Below are 25,734 nucleotides of genomic sequence, written 5' to 3'. Positions count from 1 at the left end.
GCAGTCACTTGCCCTAGGAAGCTTGTCAGGCTCTGGGCAGAAACTGAGAGAATGTAGTTTCCATAGCAACCTGTCTGTTGGTCACACCCCAAATGTTGTGTTTCCCTTGGGTAAGAATGACTCAACATTTTCAGTGGCTGCTTTCAGGATTAAGTAATCCCTCCTACACAAAGAAAAAGATTGCTAGTGTGTAATGTTTCCAGCTCACACCTAAGTTTTCAACTTAGATTTTGATACTTGCAGTGTTAGCATAAATATAAACCACTACTCTGCCCCCATACTGGGACTTGAACTCAAGAGCCTCTAGTTCTTCCTTAGCTTTTTTGCTCAAGGCTGGTGCTCTACCACTTAAGCCACAGCTCCACTTCTAGTTTTTTTGTGGTTAACTGGAGATAAAAGTCTCACAGACTTCCTTGCCTGGCCTAGCTTTTAACTGATCTTCAGATCTCAGCCTCCTGAGTAGCTAGGATTATAGCCTGACCACCAACCCCTGGCTTTATCAAGCCAGGTTGTTTTGGTCGGTCGTGGGGCCTGAACTCTGGGCCTAGGCACTGTCCCTCAGCTCTTCAGCTCAAGGCTAGTACTCTACCATTTGAACCACAGCACCACTTTCTATCAGGGTGTTCTTTGCTGACGTGAAATCTAAAAGAAAGTGCAAAGACAAGTCTTGTTAGAAAAATGCTTTATTTTTTTTCTCAAAATGTTATAATTTTTTTTCTCCTAATTATCTACAATGCGTGATTCAGAGCTTTGTAAATTTATCCAGTCGTGAATAAAATATGCAGCTTAGCACTGATCCACTTTTACTTCCATTTCCTTAATTCACTATTTTTTCCTTTCCTAAGTTTAGCTCTTTATTCTAGTCTTCTGCCATCACAAAACTGACTGAAAATTAGATCCCATGATCTGAGCTGTGCTGCTACCAACTAGGAAGAGGCAGCGCTGGGCAGCACAAAGGAATGTGGTTCAGAAAGAAAGGATGGAGGATCAGGACATCCTAAACGCAGCTCCATCCACAGATCCCAGTGATTTTTATTTCCAAAGAGGAAAAAAAACATTTCCAAAGGACAAGCCCTTAGGGTCAGGGAGTCTCCTAAGGCTGTATTCTGTAGCTCAGAGGAGGCCTTGGTAAAAACCTTCGAAAGCCCGTGCTAGGCAGACCAGCCTGCAGCAGGTCCTTGCTCACCACGGCCCCCAGCTGCTTGCTCCCACAGCACGGGCCTGGCAGGGCCCATGGAGAAGGAGCGTCCGGAGTCGGGGCTCAGGTCACAGCTTCTCAAAGGGGAACAGGTGGGCAGCAACCGCTTTCCTCCCCCTTCTGGATGTCCTGTGGCACTTGGGCTTTTGCTCCTCTTCCGCCTCTCGGTTTTGAGGCCAGGAGGCAGCCAGGATTCTGGCCGTTTCTGCCTGTGAGCTGGTCCCCTCCTCTTCATCAGAAGAGAGCCCGCCTTCCCCATCCATGTGGGGAGCGACTACCTCACTCTGGAGGGGCGGACAGAGGCCATGGTCTCAGCGACTGGCTGTGGAGATGCACCTTCAAGCAGCAGCAATCTCTGGGGGACCTGCCCACCCTCCAGCCTGCCCGGGGCTGTGTGGTCGGCAGCACGGGGTGCACCTGAGCAGGTTCTTGGGTCCTGGCTGGGAGGCAGCAGCCAGCCAGCCTGCAGGCAGCGGCCCTCCAGGAGTGCAGCCATTATCGGGACAGCCAGCTGCTACTCCCATCCATGACCTCCCTCTGACAAACATGCTCAGACACACACAGGACTGACTACTTCAGTGCCAAGGATCTGAGACAGGGGCGCCCCCAGGAATGGGGGCGTATCCAGATAAAAGTCTGACCCCAAGCTTGTGGAATATGCAAAGGCCCCATACCGACCTTGGCTCCATAGCGAAGTTTCAGCCTCTCTCTGATGAGCAGTCCTCTGACCAGCAGCTTCCAGTTTCCCAGAGCTCGCTTCTCTCTCTTCTGCAGATAGAAACCCAGTGAGAAGAAATACTAACCACCGATATTCTCAGGCAGAATATTCAGATGGACCTGGAATATGTATATTATCTGTGCAGCTCTAAGTTGAAAGAGAATCTGTCAATCATACCAAGTCTCAGCTTAAAAACACTACTCTGATTTATAAAATGACATACTTGAAATCTTCCAACAGAGTCCTCTGCTGACTTGCTGCTGGCTGCAGTTCTCAGGGGAAGTGGTCATCTGGGACCCAGACCGGGGGCAATTCTTTTCAAGGCAGGGCAGGTTGGCAGAGGTACAGATAGTGACCGTGACAGTGGGTGTGAGGGGCAGGGGTGGGGGCGGAGCCTGTGTGGCCCATGCTCACTCCCTACAGTGCCTTCCATGAAATGAAAGGGGAGAGGGGTGGGAGACTCAGGCCCCCATCTTCCCATGTGCTACAGAGACCAGGGCAGAGGACAGCAGCGGCCCAGCTGTGCTTGCCCCTCCCCCTCACCTCCTTCTCCTTCTTCTCCGCGAGGGCCTGCTCGTTCTCCCAGGCGGCCAGGAGCACGTCTCTGAACTCCTCACAGACGATGTAGCCATCAGTTCTGTGGGGACACCACCGGTGGCCCTCCCTGAGCCCCGCTGCTCTGCCCCCCCCCTCCCGCCTCCCCTGAGCACTTGGGGCTCTAAAGGGTGAGCAGGCCAGGCGGTGCCAGGCACCCATGCAGAAGGCAGGTCCAAAGACCAAGTGTGGGCCTCAGTCTATACACACACCACACCTGCACACATACATGTGCACACGTGTACATACATGTACACACACAGAGCTTAGTGATCAGGAAGGCTGCTGACCCCACTCTGGTCCCCAGCCCATGACTTCCCTAGAGCAGTGTTTTAGCCCAAGGACACCGGCCTTGCTGGATTTATCATCTCTGGGCAGAAGCCACCCTTGGCTTCAGGTTGACTTTAAACCTGCATCAGCTTTCCACCCCATCCCTGTGGCCTCCCCAACCCTCCACTGAAGGTCCACACACATGGGGTGGGAGTAGCCTCCATGGAAATCGAAGCCAGTGATGGCCTGGACGCAGTCGATGTCCAGTTTGCGGGCCACACGGTGCAGATTGGGCAGCCTCAGCTGAACACAGCCGATGGGCATCATGCAGGGCAGGAAGAGGTACACATTCCCAAATTCATTCCGAGGCACCTGCGGAGGGGAGGCACGGTAAGACGTTGCCAGTGGCCAGCAAGGTGGTCCCTTGCCATATCCCTTACCTTCCCATCCACGGCCACAGGGGGCTGGTACTCCTCAGTCTGCCAGTGGCCAAACAGACCCAGGTCATTCTGGTCCTGTAGGTGGGGCTCAGCGAGCCGGGCCTTCCGCGCCCGGTTGGAATAGCCTTTCACCATCTGCTCCAAAGCAAAGAGCCAGTTACGAGGAAGGCTCCTGGTTCCCTAGCTACGCCAGGGGCTGTAGGAGCTCACTGCTTCCCACTATTCCTTCCCTCATCAGCCCCAACACCACACCTGGGAGCTGGGCAGGTTTCTACACTCCTGGGGTGCGAGCAGCATTTAAACAGCACCCCTGTCCCAGACCCTGAAGTGTACTAGTTTTCTCAATACACCAAAAAGGTAGTTCTCCTTATTGTGTCCATTTTACAGATGAGTGACCGGGGAGGGGTAAGTGATCCACCTCCAGTCACAGCTCGTGAAGGCCGGGCACATGGGTGTTCTGGACCACGTGGCCTTGGAGATGAAGGTCCCACGGTCCACCCAGACCACTATCTGCCCGGCTCCCCCTGCAGTGTCACCACTAGCCAGCCACACTGCCTGTAGAAAGCACTGACTGCTTAGGAGGCCAGGACCTAACGTGTCCAGAGGCTAAGACTAAGATTTTCCGTGTGGAGCTAAAGGGTCAAAGGATGGAGGACTAGAAACCCACCTCCCTCCCATGGGCAGGGGTGGCGGGCGCCCAGGTCTGGGCCATGCAACGTCCCCTAGAACAAACGCTAGGAGCTTTCTGAGGTCACATGGGGTCTGTCATGTGATTCTTTACCACTCTTTAATACCATCAAGCCTGTTCTGACCTCAGGAGCTCTACCATAAGCCAGTGGTAGAGCACTTGTTCCATGCATACATACAAGGCTCTGGGTTCATCCACAGCCCTGGGAAATGCTGCCAAAGGAGGTCGCATCTGACTTGAGGCTTAAAGGGATCAGAGAGCTGGGCGCTGGTGGCTCACACCTGTCATCCTAAGCTACTCAGGAGGCTGAGACCTGAGGATCACAGTTCAAAGCCAGCCCGGCCAGGAAAGTCCATGAGACTCTTGTCTCCAATAAACCACTAAAAAACCAAAGTGGCACTGTGGCTCAAGTGGTAGAACACTCGCCTTGAGCTGAAGAGCACAGGGACAGCACCCAAGCCGAGTTCAAGCCCCACAACCCACAAAAGGGATCAGAGAGAGGCTGGCCAAGAGAAACAGAATGAAGTACATCTGGGAGCCAGTGGGGACAGAAGTCACGGGGGAGGGTCTGGGATGAGGATGGTGCCAGAGCATCACCTGCGACACATGGCCAATGTGGGCCTTCAGATGACAGCTGGGGTGGGGGAGAACACACTGTTTTGGTGGTCATACACATGTGTTCCAGAAAGATCTATACAACTGACATACAGGAAGCGCATTTAACTGGGAGGGAGACTGCCCAGGAGATGCTGGGCGGGAGCTGGGATGCCAGAGATCAGAACAAAGAATGGATCTGAGAGACTGGGGACTGTTCTAGAACCGCGTGTGCTAAGGCAGTCACACATTTCACCTGTGACCCAAGTCACATTCTCACAGGATTAAAGAAGTCAGGAAGACTTAATAACAACAAAAAAAGTCAACCTCACTAATTTTCAAATATTTATTAACATGTTCAAATGGTAATAGCTTGGCTGAATTAGAATAACATTAACATGTTAAGCTGCTACCTGCTTTTGTGTTTCTAATGTGGTGTGCACTGTTTGTACTGGACAGTGGTAGCCTAAAGAGACTGCCTATGTGGCTAAAGAATACTAGGGAAGGGTCAGTACGTCCAGGGCAAACTATGGCAGCCCTGCAGGCCCAACAGCAGCTCCACACACCAGCAGCGGGCTGAGCTCTGCCCCCAGGATGTGCAGCCCTCCCACTAGGCCTCTACCCCCCAGTGTTACAGCCCCAGGCTCCTGCTGGGATCTGAGGAGAAGGAACTGCAGCTCTGGGGCCAGCAGCAGCAGCAGCAGCAGCAGCAGCAGGCTGACTTGGCAGAGCCACATTCTGAGACATCTGTGGGAGACTGCTCTGAGCGTGTTTCTCACAGATCAGACCCCACACGCCACACACAAGAGAGGCGGTCCAGGGGTCCTGCTGGGCTGTGGTGTTCTCATCTGCACCCACGCACTGTCACACGGAGGGCAATCTGACTGTGCGTGTACGGATGAAGCCAGGCCTGGACCTCCGAGAACCCAGGCATGCACAAGCTCACCACACGCACCCCGGCTACTTTCTGGCTGTCCTGTATGTTTTGGAAACCCCACTTCTTGAACATTTCTTATTAATGAACAACTGAAATGCTTGCTCAAGACCAAGGGAGATGGAGGCCTGCAGGGCAGCAGATCCTCCCCTACGCCTGCCCCTGCCCTCCCCATGACACCCCCAACCCCCTACCCCAGCTACCTTGTAGGGCACCTCTCCAAGCCGCACCACCCTTGCTTGTTTCAGCCACGTGTCCTTGGAGTGTAGAGTATGCACACAGTCCCTACATGAGCAACAGGAAACAAGGGACAAAGTCAGTCATGGCTGCCTGTGAGGACGCAGGTCCTCCATGCCTCACAGGGCCCAGCAGCAGACGGGAGAACGCAGCCCGTCAGTTCTCTCTACACGTCGTCCGCACCCCAGGCTCAGGCTCTGGTCCTAACCGACCCTGCGCGGTGTTCGGACAAGCCCTACCCTGAATGGCTTCAGCCACAGCCAAGGGAACCTGCCACAGACACAAGTTCTCACTACTGAGCAGTGCCCACCGAGGGCCCGATCCACCGCCACATGCCACGTGGGGAGATGAATGTCCAGAAAAGGGGGCAGTGAGCCAAAAAGACCAACTCCAACAAGCTAATGAGCCATCACAGAATATCCTGACACCTGCAGACTCCGCAGTGACATGCTGCGTGGCAGCCCGCGACTGGCCAACTGCCCCTGGTGTCACTTGACTGTTCATTTATTATTCCGTACAAAGGGGGGAAAGGGGCTTACTTCATTTTTCTTTTACCCACAGCATAAACTGTAGCAACACACACCATTTCAACCATTTTTATGTGTATAGTTGAGTGGCATTAAGCATACTCACACTTATACACCTGCAACTTATGGGATCTATATCCATTTGAAACATCAATTCATTTTAACTTTTGTAATTAAATCCTTTTTTTCTTCTGTATGTTTTGACTTATAGTTGAAGTTTTTTTTGTGTGTGTTTTTGTAAGTTGTGTCTTGAACTTGGGGCCTGGGTGCTCTTCCTCAGCAATACAGCGTCACTTCCAGTTTTCTGGTGGTTCATTGGAGATAAGAGTCTCATGAATGTTCCTGTCCAGGCTGGCTTTGAACCACAATCCTCAGCTCTCAGCCTCCTGAGTAGCTAGGATTGATTTACAAGAGTGAACCACTGGTGCCCATCTGGGATGAAGTTTTAAAATTGTCCTATCTTAAGTTTTGTCTTCATCATCCATCATGTTACGCTGTTTTTTTTTTTTGTCCCGTACCAGAGCCTGTGCTCAGTGCATCGCACTCTCGCTTGCCTTCTTTACTCTAAGCTGGTGCTCTACCACTGTGCCACCATCTCCAGCCCAGGTTTTTACTACTTAACTGTAGAAAGAGTCTCAAGGACTTTTCTGCCTGGGCTGACTTTGAAATGAGATCTTCCAAGCTTAGCCTCCAAATTAGCTCTCCCTAGACTTTAAGCTTAATTTCCAAGCTTCCTCTTCACAACAGCATATAGATGGGTACACACGCATGCACGTGTGCACATATACGTGTGCATGCACAGATGCATATGTATATACACACTACGGATGCTGCTAAGGAGATGAGTCTAGGTTAGCAGCCCCATGCCCAGAAAGCCGCTAATCCCAGACAATTAGCAAGCCCTTGGCTGAGGCCACCATATACACACACCTAGAGTAGACAGCTTCTCCACGACAATACCCCAGGACTGCGGCTGTCTCCGGATAGATGGCCTCGTATTTCAGCAGGTGTCGCTTCAGGGCATAGAGAGGATGGTTCTTATAGGTGCCAATAGCAGTGGGCAAAGGCTGGTCCAGGTGCTTGGCCTGAAACTGCGGAGTCCAACAGACAATGTTGAGTATATTACTAGAAGTGAAATTTGAGGGGGACTAACTGTTCTCACACAGCTGAGAGCCTAGATTCACAAACACTGTGACTTTGTAACATGACATCTGGCCATGAAACGGGTTCTAGATTAACCTAATGCTATGGAGAGTCAGGCACTGGTGGCTTACACCTATAATCCTAGCTACTCAGGAGGCTGAGGTCTAAGGATTATGGTTCAAAGCCAACCAGGGCAGGAAAATCTGTGAGACTCTTACCTCCAATTAACCACAGAAAACCAGAAGTGGTGCTTTGGCTCAAAATGGCAGACTGTTAGCCTTGAGCAAAAAGCTCAGGAACAATGTCCAGGCCCTGAGTTTAAGCCTCTCCACTGAGGACTTCCCTAAGGATTCAGAGTGATGAGTAGAAAATCTACCACTATGACTCCCATTTTGGGCACCAAGCTCTCTTAAGCTCTCCCTGGCATCCCTTCAGAACCCCAGGCGGGCCACACGGAAGGGGCAGGTGTGGAACAGTGGAAGGAGAAGACTGCAGACTCAGTGTCCACTGATGGCGTGGTCAGATGTGCCCCCCATTGAACCTGCCAGGACTGAGTAAAATGAACCAAAGACGCCAATAGGGATGCCATACATCACTGGAAGCAATGCTATGCGACTCCATCCCCCCTCACATCCATGAGGTGCATGTGTGAGGTGTGGTGTGTGTGTGAGTGGGTCCGTGCACACACAATGTCTGTGAAGTGAGTCCTTCCTCTTTCATGAGGTATATGACTTGCACATATTACTTGACAGCTCTAAATTTGTAAAGAACTAAAACCAAACTTCAAAACCTCAATAAACTACTAGAGGGCTGGGAAGGTGGCTCAGTGGTAGAGCGCTTGCCTTGCATGCATGAGGCCCTGGGTTTGATTCCTCAGCACCACATAAGCAAAAAGAAAAATGCCAGAAGTGGCGCTGTGGCTCAAGTGGTAGAGCGCTAGCCTTGAGCTGAAGAGCTGAGGAACAGCGCCCAGGCCCAGAGTTCAGGCCCCATGACAAGACCCCAAAAAAAAAAACAAAAAACCTCACAGTCAGCTCATTGTTCAACTATAACAAATTCTACTGGTAAAATTAAGGTAATGGTAACCACTTCATAGTCCTATGGCAATTAAATATGTCGCAGTAAAAATATCAAGGTTAAGTTCTGGGCCCATAAGGAGCTCAACAGGGGACATACGTGGGCCTATAGAATCGGGTGGTGCTCGGGGCCCCATCAGGCCTTACCTCCAGGTCCTCTTTCCTCTCCCGTTCCACAAATGGGCTCTGGTAGGGTCTCAAGGTTTCTGCCCACCACTCGGCATCAATGCGGCACTTGCGGGTTGCTGTCATCCAGGCTGGGTCATACCTTTGTGTGACATCACGGACGCAGCCATCGCTGTCGAAGCCCACGACATAGGCCATCGGTTTGGTGGCATATCTGTGACAGACCAGAGGCTGGCCCACAACCCCATGCACACAATCTACGCACACCCATTTTCCTTCTTGCTCACAGAATACCTCCAGCCACTGGTCTACGCCCGCGGCTCTCCCCGCTTCTGCCTCCTCACCATCGTTGGAAGTTTTCTTGCCTCTCTTACTGCTTGAAGAACTTGAAGATGCTGCTGAAAAGCCTAGATTCTTGTGGTGGCTTCTCTGCAGGGTCCTGGACTCACTCTCGGACCCCTTCTTTGTCCTCCGAGGCACTGGGGCCCTCCTTTGCCTTGTGGAGCCCGGCCTGGGATCCTCATCGGAGGACTGCTGGACTTCTCCGCTGGAAAGTTCAAAGTCAGAGCTGCTGCCAGCCTCGTCGCTCGCACTGTCCTCTTTGTAAGAGACCTTGGAGGCCACCCGCCGCGCCCGGCCATGTGGGCATCTTTTGGCCTCACGCTGCTCTTCCTCACTGGAGGACTCTCTCCAGTCCTTGCTGCCCGCAGCTGCCTTGCTCCTCTTCCCTCTGGCACCTGACTTGCCAGTTCCCTCATGTTTGGCTCTTTTGCTGATCTTTGCCTTAGTATGGCTCTCTGGAATATGGGTAGAGGGTTCTGAGATGCTTCTAGAACCTTCTGTGGATCTCTGGCTAGAGGGTTTCTTTGCCTGAAACAAAGAAATTTTACTTTTCATTTTGCTAATGATATGGCAGGAATCCTATAATTTAAGAACGTAAAGCCACTGGCTGGAGAGTCAGCTCATTGAGATGTCCCGTGCTCAGACTCAACCGGCCACCCCACAGGCTTACGTGTAAACAGCAGCCGAAAGCTGCAGTCCCTCCGAGGGGCTGCCCAACCTGGAGAGCACAGAAGAGAGCAAGGGATTTGGAAACAGAAACCTGGATGTGGATTCCAGTTCTGTCTCAATCTGTGAGTCTCAGCTTCTTCAGAAAGAAGAATCCTGATTTTGCACAACAGATATTTAGGGCAGGAATACAGGCTTGGTTTTAGAATACAGAAAACTTACTCGTATGCATCTACACCAATAGACTTTAGAAATGCCCAGACCTCACAGAGAACAGAGTATCTCAAGACTCAGAGCACCTCACTCTGCTGATGAGGATGGGGCCACTCTACCCAGGTGCTAGAAGCCTGCACCTGCTGGCTACCTGCACACCAAGCTCAGAACAGGGTGCTAGACTCTAGCCCCTCATGTATCCAACCTCCCCTCACATGAGACATGTGTAAGCAGCCTCATAAGAACCCAGGCTCCATGACTATTAGCTCTTAAAAGTATATAAAAAAAAAAAAAAGATCGCTTATTTTACACTTTTTAACTCCTGTTTCTTCTCTTTGAAATCTGTATACCTCACCTTTGCCATTGATAACTTGAGAGGGACTGGCTGCAGAGACACCACCAGTCGAGTGAGCAGCTGTAGAGCCCGAAGAACCAGTAGAAATATCTATGTGAAAAAGAGATAACATATTTACCCTAAGAAAATAATTAAGACTGTTAATACAGTTTGTTAGTTACAAAAGAAAAAAGGTAGAAACAACCAAACTATTTGAGGAGACACTGGAACTCTCAACACTTAAAATGAGAACTGTCCACTATATGTTAAAGAAGTACTGTTTTTAGAAAACGTAGGGTTGGCGAGGTGGCTCAGTGGTAGAGCACTTGCCTTACATGCATGAGGCCCTGGGTTTGATTCCTCAGTACCACATAAGCAGAAAAAGCCAGAAATGGTGCTGTGGCTCAAGTAGTAGAGCACTAGCCTTGAGCTGAAGAGCTGAGGGACAGCGCCCAGTCCCAGAGTTCAGGCCCCACTACCAGCACAAAAAAAGAAAGCAAGAAAGAAAGAAAAGAAAGAAAGAGCGAAAGGGAGGGAGGGAGGGAAAGAAAATGTATATGGCCAGGCACTGGTGGATCCAAGCCACTGAGGAGGCTGAGATCTGAGGATCATGGTTCAAAGCCAGCCCGGGCAAGGAAAGGCCAGGAAAGGCCGTGAGACTCTTATCTCCAATAAACCACTCAGAAAACTGGAAGTGGCGCTGTGGCTCAAATGGTAGAGGGCTAGCCTTGAGCTAAGAACTGAGGGGCAGCGCCCAGGCCCAGAGTTCAAGCCCCACGACCAACAAAAAAAAGTATGTGATCACATTTTTATAGAAAAATGCTACACATAAGTAAGAATACAGACATGCCTATTTGAAAAAGAACCCACACACTGGTTTTGTTGGTGTTACAGGGGTGTCTTTCTGCATGTCAAATCTTTTGACTCTAGGCTATGTTTTTGAGAATTCAGTTGACCTTCAGGGATAGAGCTCCCTCATTGAATGAAAGATGTGTACACTGAACATTACTAAGTGAGCTCAAAGAAGATACAAATAAGAGGAAAGACATCCTGATTTATAAACTGGAAGACTTCATGTTGTCCAGAGAGCAATGATATCTAAATGAATCTACAGATTCAACACAATTTCTACCAGAATACCAATGGCTGCTGAGGCATGGCTCAAGTACTAGAGCACTTGCCTAGCAAGCATGAGGTCCTATGTTCAAACTCCAGTACCACAGATCTACAACAGCCTTTTTGGCAGAAATGGAGTAACAGGCTAACAAATTCATATGGAGTTGAAAAGAACCCCAAATAATGTACTGTGATGAATCACCAAGTTACACTCACACTTCTGATTTCAGAACTCCCTACAATGCTACAGAAATCGCAAATGACAGATGTGGAGGCCAGAAATAAACCTATACATTTGTGACTAGTGGATTTTCTCCCATGGGGAAAAACATTTTCTCCCATGGGTAAAAAATGGTGTAGATAATTTTAAAGATAGTTGAAAGATTAGTCTAATCAAATAGTGCTGGCAACCATAAATCTATATGCTAAAACGTATGAAGTTGAATACCTGCAACCAGCACAAAACCTTACATTTTTATATTAGATGACAATAAAAAGGTCAGTCTTCATGGCCATGGATTTTGCAATGAATTCTTACATGTGACACTAAAATGAATAGCATAATGAACAAAAAAAAATAGGTATCTGAGACTACCAAAATGAGAACCTTGTCCATCAAAAAACTATCAATAATGACAACCTACATAATAGGAAATAATATTTGCAAAACATCTGGTAGGTGACTAATAGAACACCTAAGAAGCTCTTAAGGGAAGTGGCGCTGTAGCTCAAGTGGTAGAGCGCTCGCCTTGAGCTGAAGAGCTGAGGGACAGCGCCCAGGCACAGAGTTCAAGCCCCACGACCGACAAAAAAAAGAAGAAGCTCTTAAGGATTTATACAGATATTTCTTCAGGGCTACCCAAATGACAAATAAGTTCATGAAAAGACACACATCATCTTTAGACATCAGGAAAATGTAAAGCAAAACCACAGTGAGGAAGTACCTCCTGGCACCCATTAGAATGATTATAGCAAAAATAAAGATTAAAAAAACAACAAATGTTAAACTGGTACCGGTGGCTCACATGCAATCCTAGCTACTCAGGAGGCTGAGATCTGAGGACCACAATTCAAAGCCAGTCCATGCAGAGAAGCTCAAGAGATTCTTATCTCTAACTAATCGCAGAAAAATCCAAAAGTGGAGCTGTGGCTCAAGTGGTAGAAGCTGGCCTTGAGCAAAAATGGAGCTCAAGAACAGTGCCCAGGCCCAGAGTTCGAGTCCCAGTACAAGCAAAAAAAAAAAAAGTTAAACACAATGGTGGCTCTCACCTGTAAGCCCAGCTACTCAGGAAACAGAGATCTGAGAATCACCATTTGAAGCCAGTCAAGGTAGAAAAGTCTGAGAGACTATTATTTCCACTTTACCAGCAAAAAGTTGGAACAGCTCAACTGGTAGAGTGCCAGCTGTCAGCAAAAAAGAGGACTGAGATGGAGACCTAAAGTTCTAGCCTCAGAATTAGCACAAGAATAAAAGAAAAATGGTGGTTGGAAGCATGGTTCCGTTGGTAGAGTGCTAGCCAATAAACAGAAGTATCAGGTACCAAGTTCAAGTCCCAGTCTCAGACCTTAAAAAAAAAAAAAAAGGAAAGAAAAAGAAAAATACAAGGAAGACAAACCTGGAAAACATGCAAAATGGAAGACAGATACAAAAGACCACATGCTATATGGTCTCATGTGCACAAGCTATCCAGACAGACAGAAGCACACCAGGTAGGAGGTGAGGATGTGGGCAACAAAGGCTTGTTACAGCTTATACCCGGGGGGTTTCTCTGCAGTGAGAGTCTTTGGTGGCACAGATGCAAAGTGGGTAAGTGTGGGCTTTCACACAGTGCTTACACCCATAGTTTCTCTTGAGGACAAGTCAGCTGGTTTATCAAAGTATTCTGAATAACTACATCAGACTGCCACAGGGCGGCATTTGTAGTTCTGTCCATGTCCCACACATTCCCAAGGTTCCCGTCATCAGAACACGTGACATGGAGGGGCGAATGACAATGTAGACTTCTCCACACACAGCTCTCCTGTTCCCAGAACTATCTGGAATCTGCCTTAAGATTTCTCCACCTTGAATCTTGATATCATCTCCAGCTTCCTGGGTGTCCCTGTGTCCCCAAGTCATCCCCGCACTTCAAGCAGTGGCGCAGAGGCTAAGCCACCCACCATGTCTGCCAGGAGCCGAAGTAGAAACCAAACATGGCCGGATAGCTCCGACTCTCAGCCAAATGTGAAGAGGAACGAAGCTGCTTCTGTAGACACACAGAGTCTGGGCCTTTCTCCACACCTCTTGGAATCTAAGTGTATGAATTAACAGCAATCTTCCAGGGATAAGGCCTATTTTTATCATGAAACAGTGCCATCAGAGGAGCCACTTACATGAACCAACTCCTCCTCATCACGAGCAGAGTAGACTGCAAACCTCCTTTCCAGTGTCGTCTGCAGGCTGTCTCCCTCACTGACTGAAAGGTCGGCATTCACTGTAAATGTCCCAATGAACCTGGAAGAGACAAGGCATCCCCCATGCAGAGGACAGGAGGAGGGAACTGCCGCACTCTCGATCAAGAAAACGAAAAGCAGGAGTGAGTCCTGAGACTCGCCACCTCTGTTCTGCTCCTTCCGTCCGGGCTAGCTCGTCCCACCATCACTGGACAGCCCATTCAGGTGACTCCTCCCTGTGGCACCTTCCTTCCCAGACTGCCCACCTGAGACAAGCACCCTGCTCCTTGTGGCCTCCTCTGCCGGCACCCTCCCCACGCTACCCTAAGGACCCGCTGTGTGCCAGTCTCTCCACCAGCCTGGGAGCCCTTCCAGAGCCGAGGCCGTGCTGTGCGGTACCCCGGGCTGGATGTTTACTTACTGCCTCAGAGGAGGTCTGCAGACCTAACCTGAACCCAGACCAAAAGAAACCCAGTCCTCCACCTACACTGTGCACGTGGGTGGCAGCTTACCATTTCATGAGGTTTGAAAGATAGTTCAAGTCCACGTCTTCAGGGGGCACCCGGGTAAAGCGAACTGGGATGATGGAGAGGCCAATAGCCAGCAGATCTACCTGCCGACAGATGCTGTTTCGATAGAATCCATTCGCCAGCAGGCACAACAAGTGAACCTGCAGAGGAGGAGGAAGGCAGGTGACAAGTAGTAGGGATTTGCTGACAAGTTTGGACGTTTTGTGAGCAAAATTTACATTTCTACAGACCAGGAAGTAAAATATCTACCATTAGACACTGCCCAATACCTGTCATTCCCTGGCCTCTTCTCTGTGTACTCATTCTCACAGCTCAAAATACACTTTTTTTAAAGCAGTCTCATCTTTTAAAGGTATGTACAGCACAATAGCTAGATCAAACGTGGGAACTGGAGTTCATGCCAGCAAGACTAGGAGGACAGAGAGCAAGACTCAGCTGGCAGGTGGGGTGGGCTTGCCGGTTGCCCACACTGCTTCCCCACACATGTCTGAACCCAATCTCTGCTGCTGTATCCACCACGCCTCTTCCCTCCTCCTTTGACCTTGCCCCATCCTTCACTAACCTCCTGTAATGACTCTGCCAATGTCTATCACACCCCCCCCCCTCCCGCACCAACAAAGCTTTACAGCATTTTCAAGCACAACTGGCCTTCCTTCTCAGTCACTAATAGCCTCCCTATTTGAATTAGGAGCCCTGCCTTTCTCCCTCTTTTGTGCTTCAAACTTGAGATTCATCTTGACTTCCCTTTTATTTCCAGCACTCTCCAAGAGATGAGAACACAGCTAGCTCACTGTCTGCCCCTGGGCCTGAGGGAGACCCACCCTCTTGACTGCGTCAAGTCTTTTCACTTCCAGACCTCTGTGCTAGTGTAAATCCAGCATCTCTCCACAGCCTACAGTTTCCCATCATCACCCTCTCTGGGGCCCACCACCCACCTGAGGACTAAGACTGCCTTTTCCCCACCCCGCCCCTGCCTGCCACCCCCAGGTACCCTGATCATCCCAGTGACTCCTCTATGCCTAGTCTTCCACAATGCTCCTCAATAAAGACCCACAATCATGCCTTTCACTGTTCTGAGCAGTCTTGAACTTCTTCTTTGAAGTTCCTCTTGCTCCATGTATGCAATCAGAAATTCTTGATACTTATACAGTATCCCCTATCTGATTTGGCTGGGAACAGAAGTATTCTAGACTTGGGATTTTGTTTTGAAGATCAGCACAGACCTTTCCAGTTAGCATCTCTAACCCAAAAGTCTGAAATCTGAAAGGCTCCCAAATCCCAAGGTTTTTGAGTGCTGCTGATATGCTCAGAAAGTTCCCACCTTGGAAGTATTTCGGGTTTCTGGATTCTTGGACAAGGGCTGCTCAAGCTAGTAAGTCTCTAACCCCAAAATGCCACATGATGACCTTGCCGTGTCTGTACGCACGTCTGGTAACTGTTACCTAAAGCCAGAAGTCATCGTGAGTTTAGTAAGTTCAGAGTTGAGGTTGTTAAATTGTTGAAAGAAGAGATAGAAAGGGAGTTCCAGTTTTTCCAGTAGACTATTCCAGTCTATTCCAGGAGGCCTTGCCACATACCACAAGTTACTTTACGTACAATGCTGCCTAATTCTTAACCACCCTCCAAAATAGACAGCATTATTATCCTTAGGGGTAACAATATCTCGTTTTTCTCATTCTCTCTGGGCCTCTGAGTAACACAAAGGCACAGAGAGAAGAAGAAACTTGCCAAAGTCACTACTGAGCGGCAGAGCCCAAATGAGGTGTCAGCTTGACTGAAAGCCACGCTGTTTCCTTCTAGAGAGCTCCTAGCCCTCCTGTCCTCACCTTGTGTGTGTTCTCGTGGACTTCCTTGCTGAAACGCTTCATCATCCTCCGGAGGTATGTCTCAAACTCCATTTTTATCTTCTCACTGCAACGCAGGGTGAAAAATCCCCAAGTGGGAAAGAAACGGAAAACCTCACTGTCCCAGCCAAGTCCTGCTCATCGTGCATGAATTAGGCACAAAGCCATGCTACTCAAGCAAACGCACATGCTGGCTGTTTCCTGCACATTCCTCTGCTCCTTCTCACTACAAGCCTGCCCCCAAGAGAGGAGCCAGCGAGCTCGGCCCCACCACCCAGCTTCCACATGGCTCCTAAGACCGCTGTCTCTCCAGCTCACTCTTCCTCCTGGTCTTGTTGGAAAACCCCCCAGAGGTTGCAGCATTTCATCTGAAGCATGCAGTCTGCCATCCACTGCCAGCACCAAATCCTGCCTCACAATCAGACCTCAGAGACGAAGTCTCCTGTCTGGCCTCCCAACTCCCTCCTCAGCCTCTACTATGCTGACACTCAATCAGTGAAGTCATTTATATGGCACTTCTCTACTGAAAAATCTCTTAGAGTACTCAAGAAAAATCAGATACCTCCTAAGACACACCATCTTCCCTTCTGCTAATGTGCCCATCCTGCAAGGGAACTCATCAGCAACCCTTCAGACAGGCCTTAGGCTCCATTCTGCAAGGCCATCAGAGGCTGCAGGGTTCCGGGAGCCTGGCTGTGGTGGAGGCTCTGTACACAATGGACACTGTCTCAGACTTGTAGTGGAGTGTCGGGGGGGACGCGTGAGTGCTGAGACAGATGACCGGGGTTCAGATCACAGCTCCTCTGCTTAGTGGCTGAGTTCTAGAATGCTACTTGAGCACACTGAGCCTCTGGCTTCTTGTTTCTCATACCAGTCTAAGGATCAAGGAAGATAGGGATGTCTACCAGATCAGGCCCCTCCCCTCTTCCACCCCATGCCAGGATACACAGGCTTGTCATTCCAGTCCTACTGACAAACACAGGGCTCTCTCCCCTCAAGTTCCTGGCCATTCTGACGCTCCGCCTGGCTCACCTAAGTACACTAAGTGTTTCTGTTGCTATGAAGAGCAGGCACCTAAAAGCAAGGCCTAATCTTACCTTCTTTCTCTTGTTTTCACTTGCTCTGGTGTTTCGATTTCTATCTCCACTGGCTTCACAGGCAGAAGAGATTGACAGAAGGATGAATTTTCTCCCATGTCCCCTAGCACAGGCTCACCAAGTTCTATCAACAATAATTTTTAAAAATCAGTAATAATGCCACACACTGGTGGCTCGTACCTGTAATCACCATTTGAAGCCAAATGGTGATTTGAACCATTTGAACCAAAAAAGTGGAAGTAGAGCTGTGGCTCAAGTGGTAGAGTACTAGCTTTGAGCAACAAAGTTTATGGAGAGTGCCTAGGCCAAGTTCAAATCCCAGCACTGCCACCAAAAAAAAAAAAAATCAGTAATAATTGTAATAACTAATGTACTGCAAAGAGGAAGACAGGAATGGATGGAGAGACCACTGTGCCTCCCATGCTCTGAGCTCCTACAATCCAGTAGTCATGATAAGGGTTTTACATTTATTTGTTCCATTTAACCACACAACAATCTAGGGACAGAACCTTCAGATGAGAAAAATAAACCACAGAGATGATATGAGTTCAATTAAATACTCTCTTGCTATCAAAAACAAAAACAATGCCAGGTGCAGGTGTTTTACACCTGTAATCCTAGCTCCTCAGAAGGCCGAGAGCTGAGGATCAGAGCTGAGGATCGTAGAAAAGTCTCCATGAGACTTTTATCTCCAATTAACCACCAGAAACCCGAGCTGTGGTTCAAAGTGGTAGAGTGCCAACCTTGAGAGCTCAGGAATAGCACCCAGGCCCCTTCAAGCCTCACAACCAACAAACACAAACAAAAAGTAAAACAATGATGTTTAAGTGTTTGTGTTCAAAAGAAAAACACAGCAAAGCGACAGCCAGGTGAGAACAACTTCTCACCTCCACACTGCTAAACACAGTGCATCATGGTGGCTTTGTACAGCTGTGACGTAGGTTTCCCCTTCCACACGAAGATCTGTCTGCCAACAGGAGCATCCCTGCATCACCCTATGTAGCTTGTCAACACTACCTGAAATGCACTGAATGGACTCAATTGGATCTAACCATGAACTTCATTAGCAATGAATACACCTAATGACAAGAGCTTCAAATCTCTATGGAGATTCTTGGAGTCTAGCCAAGCCTGGCTAAGTGCTCACACCTGTAATGCTAACTATTTGGAAGGCTGAGATCAGGAGACAAATGCACTATGAGCCAGTCTGGGCTGAAAAGTTCACGAGACTCCTCTGCAACCAATGCTTGGGCGTCGTAGCATGCGACCGGCATCGTGGCATGTGACGGTCATCGTAGCTAGGTGGAGGCCCTGACTGTGAGGGCTGCGGTTCAAGGTAGCCCGAACAGAAAAGACCACCAGACTCAATCCCAACTAAAGAAGCTGAGCATGATGGTGTGTTCCTATCATCCAAACAAGCACCAAGATAGGAAGCCAGAGCCTACCTCAAAAATAGCCATCATAATAAAAGAGCTAGAAGGGTGGTTCAGAGGTACAGCACCTGCCTAGCAAGCATGAGACCCTGAGTGCAAATGCTAGTACAGACAGACAGAAAGACAGACAGAAAGAGCCTAAACATATACATGGTCTCAAAAATTAGGCCTGGCATAGTTGGCCATACCTATAATCCCAGCTACTTACGAGGTGAGATTGGTGAGCTGCCAAGGCCAGCCTTGGCAAAAAGTTAGCAAGACTCCTAATTCAACAAAAACATCTGAGTGAGATGGTGTGCCTGTAATCCCAGCTACATGTAAGTTTGAGTAAGAAGATCACAATTCAGGCCAGCCTGGTCCAAAAAAGTAAAAAGGGTCAGGGTTGTGACTCAAGCAGCAGAGTCCCTACCTAGTGACACCAAGGCAACTCCCACCAAAAAAAAGAAGAAAAGCCCTGCAAAAGAATGCACGTGTATGGCTGGCCTAAACCCACTCGCAGAGCGACAAGGGCCTTGAAGGCCCTGCAGCGGATCCGGAGCAGTCTGCAGCACTGTCTTGAGACTTAACCTGGAGTTTATAAGACACCAAGGATTTTACACAAATTTTAAACAATACCATGAGATGCCTTATTGTCTGTCTACAAGACCAAAACAGAAAGCAGGTTTTCTAAAAGAAAGAAAAATAGGACCTTTCCAAACAAGCAGTACTCTCAAACAAAAACAGAAAGCTGGCGGGTTATATGTGTGCACAGCAATGCACCTGGGAGGTGTAGGAGTAGGACTGGGAGTTCTGGGCCAGTCTGAAGCCACAGCTGCAGGTGAAGTTGAAGCTTAGTGAGAATGCTTGCCTGGCAGGGGCAATGGCCTGGCCCAATCTCCAGAACCACACACACACACAAAAAGGATCAGATTTATATCCACCCACTAGACCTAGGTTTGACTATAAAGTTACTATTTTATAACAACTGCTTATCTTTCATTAGTAGGTGTGCTAATACCAGCTGAAATATTTGTAAAAGTCAGAAATTGCAACTTATTTCCAAACAGTTGTACAACGAATACCTCCATGGAGAAGAAAGATATACATTCAGTGTGGCCACAAGTTCAAGTTAATGAGCCCAATGAAGAATACACACATACACACACAACTTGAATGTACTACTTTGTAATTTTTTTGTGGGTTTGGGCATTTTCAAAACACAGTGCCAACGCCAGTGCCAGGAGAAAACTGTGCTCACAAGAGCCTGGAAGCACAGTGTCAGCCTGCTCCATCTACACACTCCTGCTCCCCAGCAATCCAGAGCCGCAGCTCGCTGCTCAGTTAACATCCAGTCATCAGTGGTACCAGTGCACAGCTCACCAGAGAAGGAAGCACGTGCTCCCACAGGGACAAAATGGCAAAGCTGAGCTGTGAACTGAGGAGGACCAGCTCCCTCCTGGCCTCTGCTCTTCCTACCCAACCTGCTGCCTTTTACTACAGCTATGCCATCCACAAAAGCCAGAGAATGTCCAACCTTCTTTGGAAACCCAGTCACGGGATTTTCCTTTTTCTTGAGACAGTCTCCCTGGCTGAAGCTGGCCTCAGACCTGCGATGTAGCTCAGGCTGACCTGGGACTCACTATATCCCTTGCCTTGGCCTCTCAAGTGCCAGGACTGCAGTGCTCCTTCTATCAAAAGCAGTACCACAGGGAAAAACTGGGAGAGCAAGGAAAAGGGAACATTGTCCAAAAAGAAATGTACTTATTACCTGACTTACCTAACTGTAACCCTCTGTACATTACCTTTATAATAGTAACTTTAAAAAGTGATACTAACTGCAACTTTATCTTGAGTCTTAGTTTCAAAGAAAACGAGAACTGCAGAAATTGATATGAATCAAACAGTTGTGGAACAAGGTAGATGCTTCACCTTCGACCTCCTCCCAATCCTCTTCGCTTTCCTGGTCATCTTCTTCCTCGCTGCCTGTATTCACAGGTGACTCCCTCTTAGGCTGCTTCATCTTTTTCAGGTCACTGGCAAAGTCCCTGTGTTAGGATCACAGAGAAGGAGACGCTGTGAAAGCAGAAAGAAGCCAGGCATTCCTGTAAGCCAGCTACTCTACAATACTGCGAGTTTGATGCAATCCTGGGCTATGCAGTAAGACCCTGTCTCAAACAACCAACCAACCAGGAAAGAACTTCACAATCTGCAAACAGTGTAGTTTTTGTTTGCTATTAAGCTATACCCAGAATGGTCAGAGAAAGGTTAAAAGAAACCTCAAGGTTACCATGAGTTCCAGAAGCAAAGTTGTGATACGTGTGTACATACATGCACTTGGGAGGTCTAAAAATTACACTTGGACATGATAAACAGGATTCTAAACATTCACAGTGAAGCCAAAGGAGGATATTCTCAGGAGAAGCTCAAAGGGCTCAAATACTACGTGCATATGCTTATATAAAATGATGCTTAGTGAAATGAACTCCAAGAAATGGAAACAAAAGGTTTTTGTTTGTTTTTTTTTTTGTGGGTCATGGGGCTTGAACTCTGGGCCTGGGCGCTGTCCCTCAGCTCTTCAGCTCAAGGCTAGCACTCTACCACTTAAGCCACAGAGCCACTTTCGGTTTTTTGAGTGGTTTATTGGAGATAAGAGTCTCATGGCCTTTCCTGCCTGGGCTGGCTTTCAACCTCGATCCTCAGATCTCAGCCTCCTGAGTAGCTAGGATTACAGGCATGAGCCACCGGTGTCCAGCACAAAAGTTTTTTTTAAAAATTCTTTTAGCAGTTCATTTTTTCCCCCATTTGTCACTTTTTTTATTTCTATACCTTTTGTGTTGTATGTAAGTTTATCTGATTTGGGGAGAGGAAAAAGAAGCCCAGAAATGGAGAGACAAAGGGTGAATAAATTCAGCAGTAATACTCACTTCTGGAAATGAACTATACAAGTTGAGGAGAGGGAGGTTGGGAGGGAAAAACTGGGAGAAAATGAGGGGAGAGGTGATACTGTTCAAAAAGAATGTACTCACTCAATACCTGATTGATGTAACTGTAACCCCTCTGTACATCACCTTTACAATAAAAATAGAAAAAAGAAAAAGAAAAAAAGGACATTTACAGTGGCTGAAGGGTTTAGCTACACTTAAGAAATAGGGAAGCCAGGCTGGAAGTGTGGCTCAGGGAGTGCAATGCTTGCCTACCCCTGAGTTCAAAACCCAGTGCAGGGCTGGGAAGGTGGCTTAGTGGTAGAGCGCTTGCCTAGCGTGCATGAGGCCCTGGGTTCAATTCCTCAACACTGCATAAGCAGAAAAAGCCGAAAGAGGTGCTGTGGCTCAAGTGGTAGGGCACTAGCCTTGGGCTGAAGATCGGAGGGACAGTGCCCAGGCACAGAGTTTAGGCCCCACGACTGGCAAAAAATAAAAGTAAAAAATAAAATAAAATAATAAAATAAAAAACCCAGTGCTATAAAAAACCCAGTGCTGCAGTAACTTGTAAGGATGGGCTGCACACAGGCTTGTCATGACTAACACAAGAAACAAGGAAGGCTATTAGTTAAGTAAATAACTACATAGATAAGCAGGTGGGTAGCTAAGCAATGATGCAAAAGTAAATGACTGCTAATGTATTAATATTCTTGAAGTTCATATATAAAATACATCTACGGTACTGAGTTACTTTTTGCTTACATAAATTCTGACACTTGGTATCTAGTGTAAACACTGAATTTTAGCAGAGACATTTAAGATGTCTGTGTATGTGTACCAGTACTAGGCCTTGAACTCTGGGCCTAATGCTCTTGCTCAATTTTTGTTTTACCATTTAAGCCACATCTCAAGCCCAGGTTTTTGCTAATTGGGATAAGGGTTTCTTTGATGGTTCTGCCTGGGTTGGCTCTGAATCATGATCCTTCAGATCTCAACCTCTTAAATAGGTAGGACTACAGGTGTGAGCTACTACTCCCTATTCTCAGTTTTGCGCTCTTTATTAAACCTACTGGTTTTTGTTTGGTTTACTAGGGATTTAAGCCAGAGCTTGGACTTACTAGTCAGACACTCTACCACTCCAGCTATACCCCTAATACTTTTCTTTTTTTTTCAGGATAGAATCTTGCTTTATCTGGACGGTCCTTGAAATTACTATCCTCCTGTCTCTGCCTCCTGAGTAGGTTGACTTACATGTATGTGTGTGACCATGCCTGACTCGGCCTACTGTTTTCTGCTAACAGCCTGACAACAAATATCGCCACTTAGGATAAAAAGAAGAAATGCTCATGTGCTGTGGGTTAGATCACAGTCAGCTCTCCAGTGAGAGGGAAAGGCTTTTCAGCAGCATCCTGTTTTGTTTGGTTTGGTGATTCTGGGGTTTGAACTCAGGGCCTTGAGTTCACTAGGGAGGTACTCTACCACCTGACCTGTTTGTGAATAACCCTGGAGACAGAATTCAGTGAGGGGGTACGGGGTGGGGGGGGTAGGGGTGGGGAGGGGGCAATGAGCTCTGATTTCAGTCTAAGGCCTCCCCTGCCCTTCTACACTGCTGCCCTCTGCTGGGCTACTACTAGCCCATGTCAGGATTACAAATTTATCCTCTGTCTATCCTCTCTTTAGATAATCAAGTGGTTTCTAGTCAGCTACATATTAACATGAACGTTCATCTGCTACAAAAATACCAGCATCCATCAAACAAAAGGCCAAGCTCAAAATGCCCTAGGACATCTGGGCTGTTGTCACAAGTAACCCTAACACCTGGCAGATAGGTTACCCAGGAGGAAAGATTCATTGAGAATCAATGAAAAGAGGAACAGATGGCTTCAGATCTATATCTTAAATGGAATAAAGCATAGCAGGTGGAGGAAAAAACATGGCAAGGAACAAACAACTGAGGGGATGGGAGCAAGAATGTGCTGACTTGAGTGCTAAGAAGTCCAGCTAGAGAGGGTCAGGGTTCCTGAGGAGAGCAGTACAAAATGGTGCACATAGTATACTCACATATTAGCCAGGCACCTCCTGGCTAATACCTTTGTGAATGTGAAAGCGCACAGGACCAAGAGTCAGAAGACTTGGTGTTTCCTGCCAGACCTTACTGTGTAACATGAACCCACAACTGCAGGCTGCCTCGTGCTCACCTAAAAATGAGAAGTTCCTGGCTCTTTCTCAACTTTACTCAGAAGACTTTAAAGATTTCACACACACCACCCATCTCCCTCAATCCCAATGGCAGAAGAAAAGCATGGTTCCCACTTCTCTGCTGGGAACCCTCAACACTGGGCCTGAAGCTTTCTACCACCTTACCTGAGGTCTTCTCCATCGCTGATGTCTTCTTCCTTCACTACCTTGAGGTTTTCAGCTTTAGCAGTTGCCTTGGCCTCTTTCTTTTTTGCTGGACCCCCTGCATCACTGCCGCCTCTCTTCCTCTTTGCCTGTGAAGCTTTTGAGAGACGGCTCCTCTTTGGAGGTTTTGACTTCTCAACTTCAAAGACATCTAGGCAACCACACAGAACAAGGGGTGAGAGGTGACAGGAAAGATGGGTGTAATGTGGCTACAGACAAGGTCATGGAAAGGCTCTGAACCTCTCTGCAAACCCCATCTTCCATCCCATGTCTAGGTAGCAGCCTGTTTCCCTCCACCTGCAGTCTAGCCCATGTTTGCAGTAAAAACTATCCTGTTTATTTTTTTTCAGTGCTGAGAATCAAATCTGAGGCCTCAATTGCTGGGCAAGTGCTCTACCAGTGAGCTATACCCACCATCCCAAACCATCAACCTCTACCAGCATCCATTTTTTCCTAATACTATAGAAAATACTATACAACTCAGATTCAGATCCTGGAACAGCCCTAAATTCTTATTTCAGAATTAGCAATGTTAAGCCTGAAGTAATTTAGAAACACCTTAATTTCCTTAAAGTAATTGGTTTTCTACCAAAGGGAAAATTTAACTATCTACCTTATGAACTTTTTAATTATAAACTCTAAGTTCATAAGCTAGTTAAAGTAGGGTAACTAAACATATTAATGTTATCTTAGTACTTTATTAATGCGGCCAGGAGGGACACTTTCCTGTTTTGCAAATGTATTCACATTAAGTAATAAATCTCCCTTTGTTCTTTCCATTACTCTGCTTCAATTAGTTTTGGAAAACAGAAGGCATTCTAACTTTTATTAAGGTTCCAAAAGGAAATGTAACATGAGTGTGAAATTACGGATTTGTTCTTTCCTTTTTCACAGCCTGTCCTGCCTCTTAAAGTAGGAATCTGTATCTCCCAAACGTACTTTTGCAGGTGGGGGGAAACTCTCCTTCATGATTTAAATTAAATCCCAACTTAGTTCAAATATGTTCCTATTAATGGGAACTTGTTTTAATGCTAGCGAAGCCAGATTCTTTAAAGATATTTTAGAGAGCAAGTCTGTGCACTCCCATGTTTCAATCATAACCCAAATCATAAAGGGGAAAAAAGGGAAGCACTCTGAAAAAGATTTCAAAGTGTGTGATTTTGCTTCGCATCCTAAGTCACTCAAGTCTGTGGCCGACGGTCAGAATGTCCGGATCATCAGCACCCCGACTTGGACCGGAAGCCTTAGACCGACAGCCTGGCAAACACAGCAAGCCCCGACCTCGGCCAGGAAGGCGGTGCGGGCGCTGCCGCGGCCCCGCGCGGGCGGGCGGGCGCCGGGGTCGGGGAGGAGGGCGCGCTCACGGGGCGAAGGGGGTCCGGGCGCGTCGCTCCGCGCAGGAGAAGGTACGGCCCGGGGTGGGGTTCGGCTTCCGCTGCCGGCGGCGGGTCCCGGATGAACTCTGCGGCCCGGGCCGTCCGACACTCAGCGAACACCCGCGCCGCGCTCGCCTCCCGGCGGGAACGGCGGCCGCAGGCCGGACTTGGTCCTCGGGTCCCGGAGGACCGGGCCGGCCGCCCGGACGCCGGCGCGGCGCTCGGAGCCCCCCCGGCCCCCGCCCCCGGGCCTCCCGCCCGGCCCGCGGCGCCGCGCGCTCACCCGCCTCCTTCTCCTCAGGCTGGGCCGCGCCCTTGCCCCTGGCCTTCGGGCCCCGCGGCTGGCACCCCTGCGGACCCCGGCCCGCCGGACGCCTCCGCGCCATGCCGCCCGGGCACGACGCCGCCCGCGTGTGACGCCGCCGCCGCGGGACGCGGCCGAGCGCGGGGAGGGGGCGGGGCGACCCGGCCGCGCCCACCCGAAGCCCGGGCCCCGCCCCTC

General features: G+C 48.6%; 1 protein-coding gene across 1 annotated transcript; it reads right to left on the bottom strand.

The window, feature by feature from the left end:
• Positions 1 to 665: 665 nt before the first annotated feature.
• Xpc (XPC complex subunit, DNA damage recognition and repair factor) lies at positions 666 to 25,628 on the bottom strand. Its single transcript, XM_042680068.1, has 16 exons — positions 25,516 to 25,628; positions 23,818 to 24,007; positions 20,462 to 20,577; positions 17,121 to 17,244; positions 16,006 to 16,090; positions 14,162 to 14,319; positions 13,590 to 13,710; positions 10,122 to 10,211; positions 8,567 to 9,415; positions 7,131 to 7,291; positions 5,640 to 5,721; positions 3,221 to 3,355; positions 2,983 to 3,152; positions 2,460 to 2,553; positions 1,877 to 1,966; positions 666 to 1,482 (listed from the first exon to the last, which is right to left on the bottom strand). Exons 1-16 carry the CDS (start codon positions 25,616 to 25,618, stop codon positions 1,267 to 1,269), a joined length of 2,784 nt encoding a protein of 927 aa, XP_042536002.1. The 5' UTR covers positions 25,619 to 25,628; the 3' UTR covers positions 666 to 1,266.
• Between the last annotated feature and the right edge of the window lie 106 nt (positions 25,629 to 25,734).

The sequence above is a fragment of the Dipodomys spectabilis genome, unplaced genomic scaffold (assembly GCF_019054845.1).
Source record: "Dipodomys spectabilis isolate Male_0828 unplaced genomic scaffold, ASM1905484v1 ptg000054l, whole genome shotgun sequence".
Taxonomy (NCBI): domain Eukaryota; kingdom Metazoa; phylum Chordata; class Mammalia; order Rodentia; family Heteromyidae; genus Dipodomys; species Dipodomys spectabilis.
Note: the sequence above shows the minus strand (reverse complement) of the source record. Positions and strands in the feature narration are given on the sequence as shown.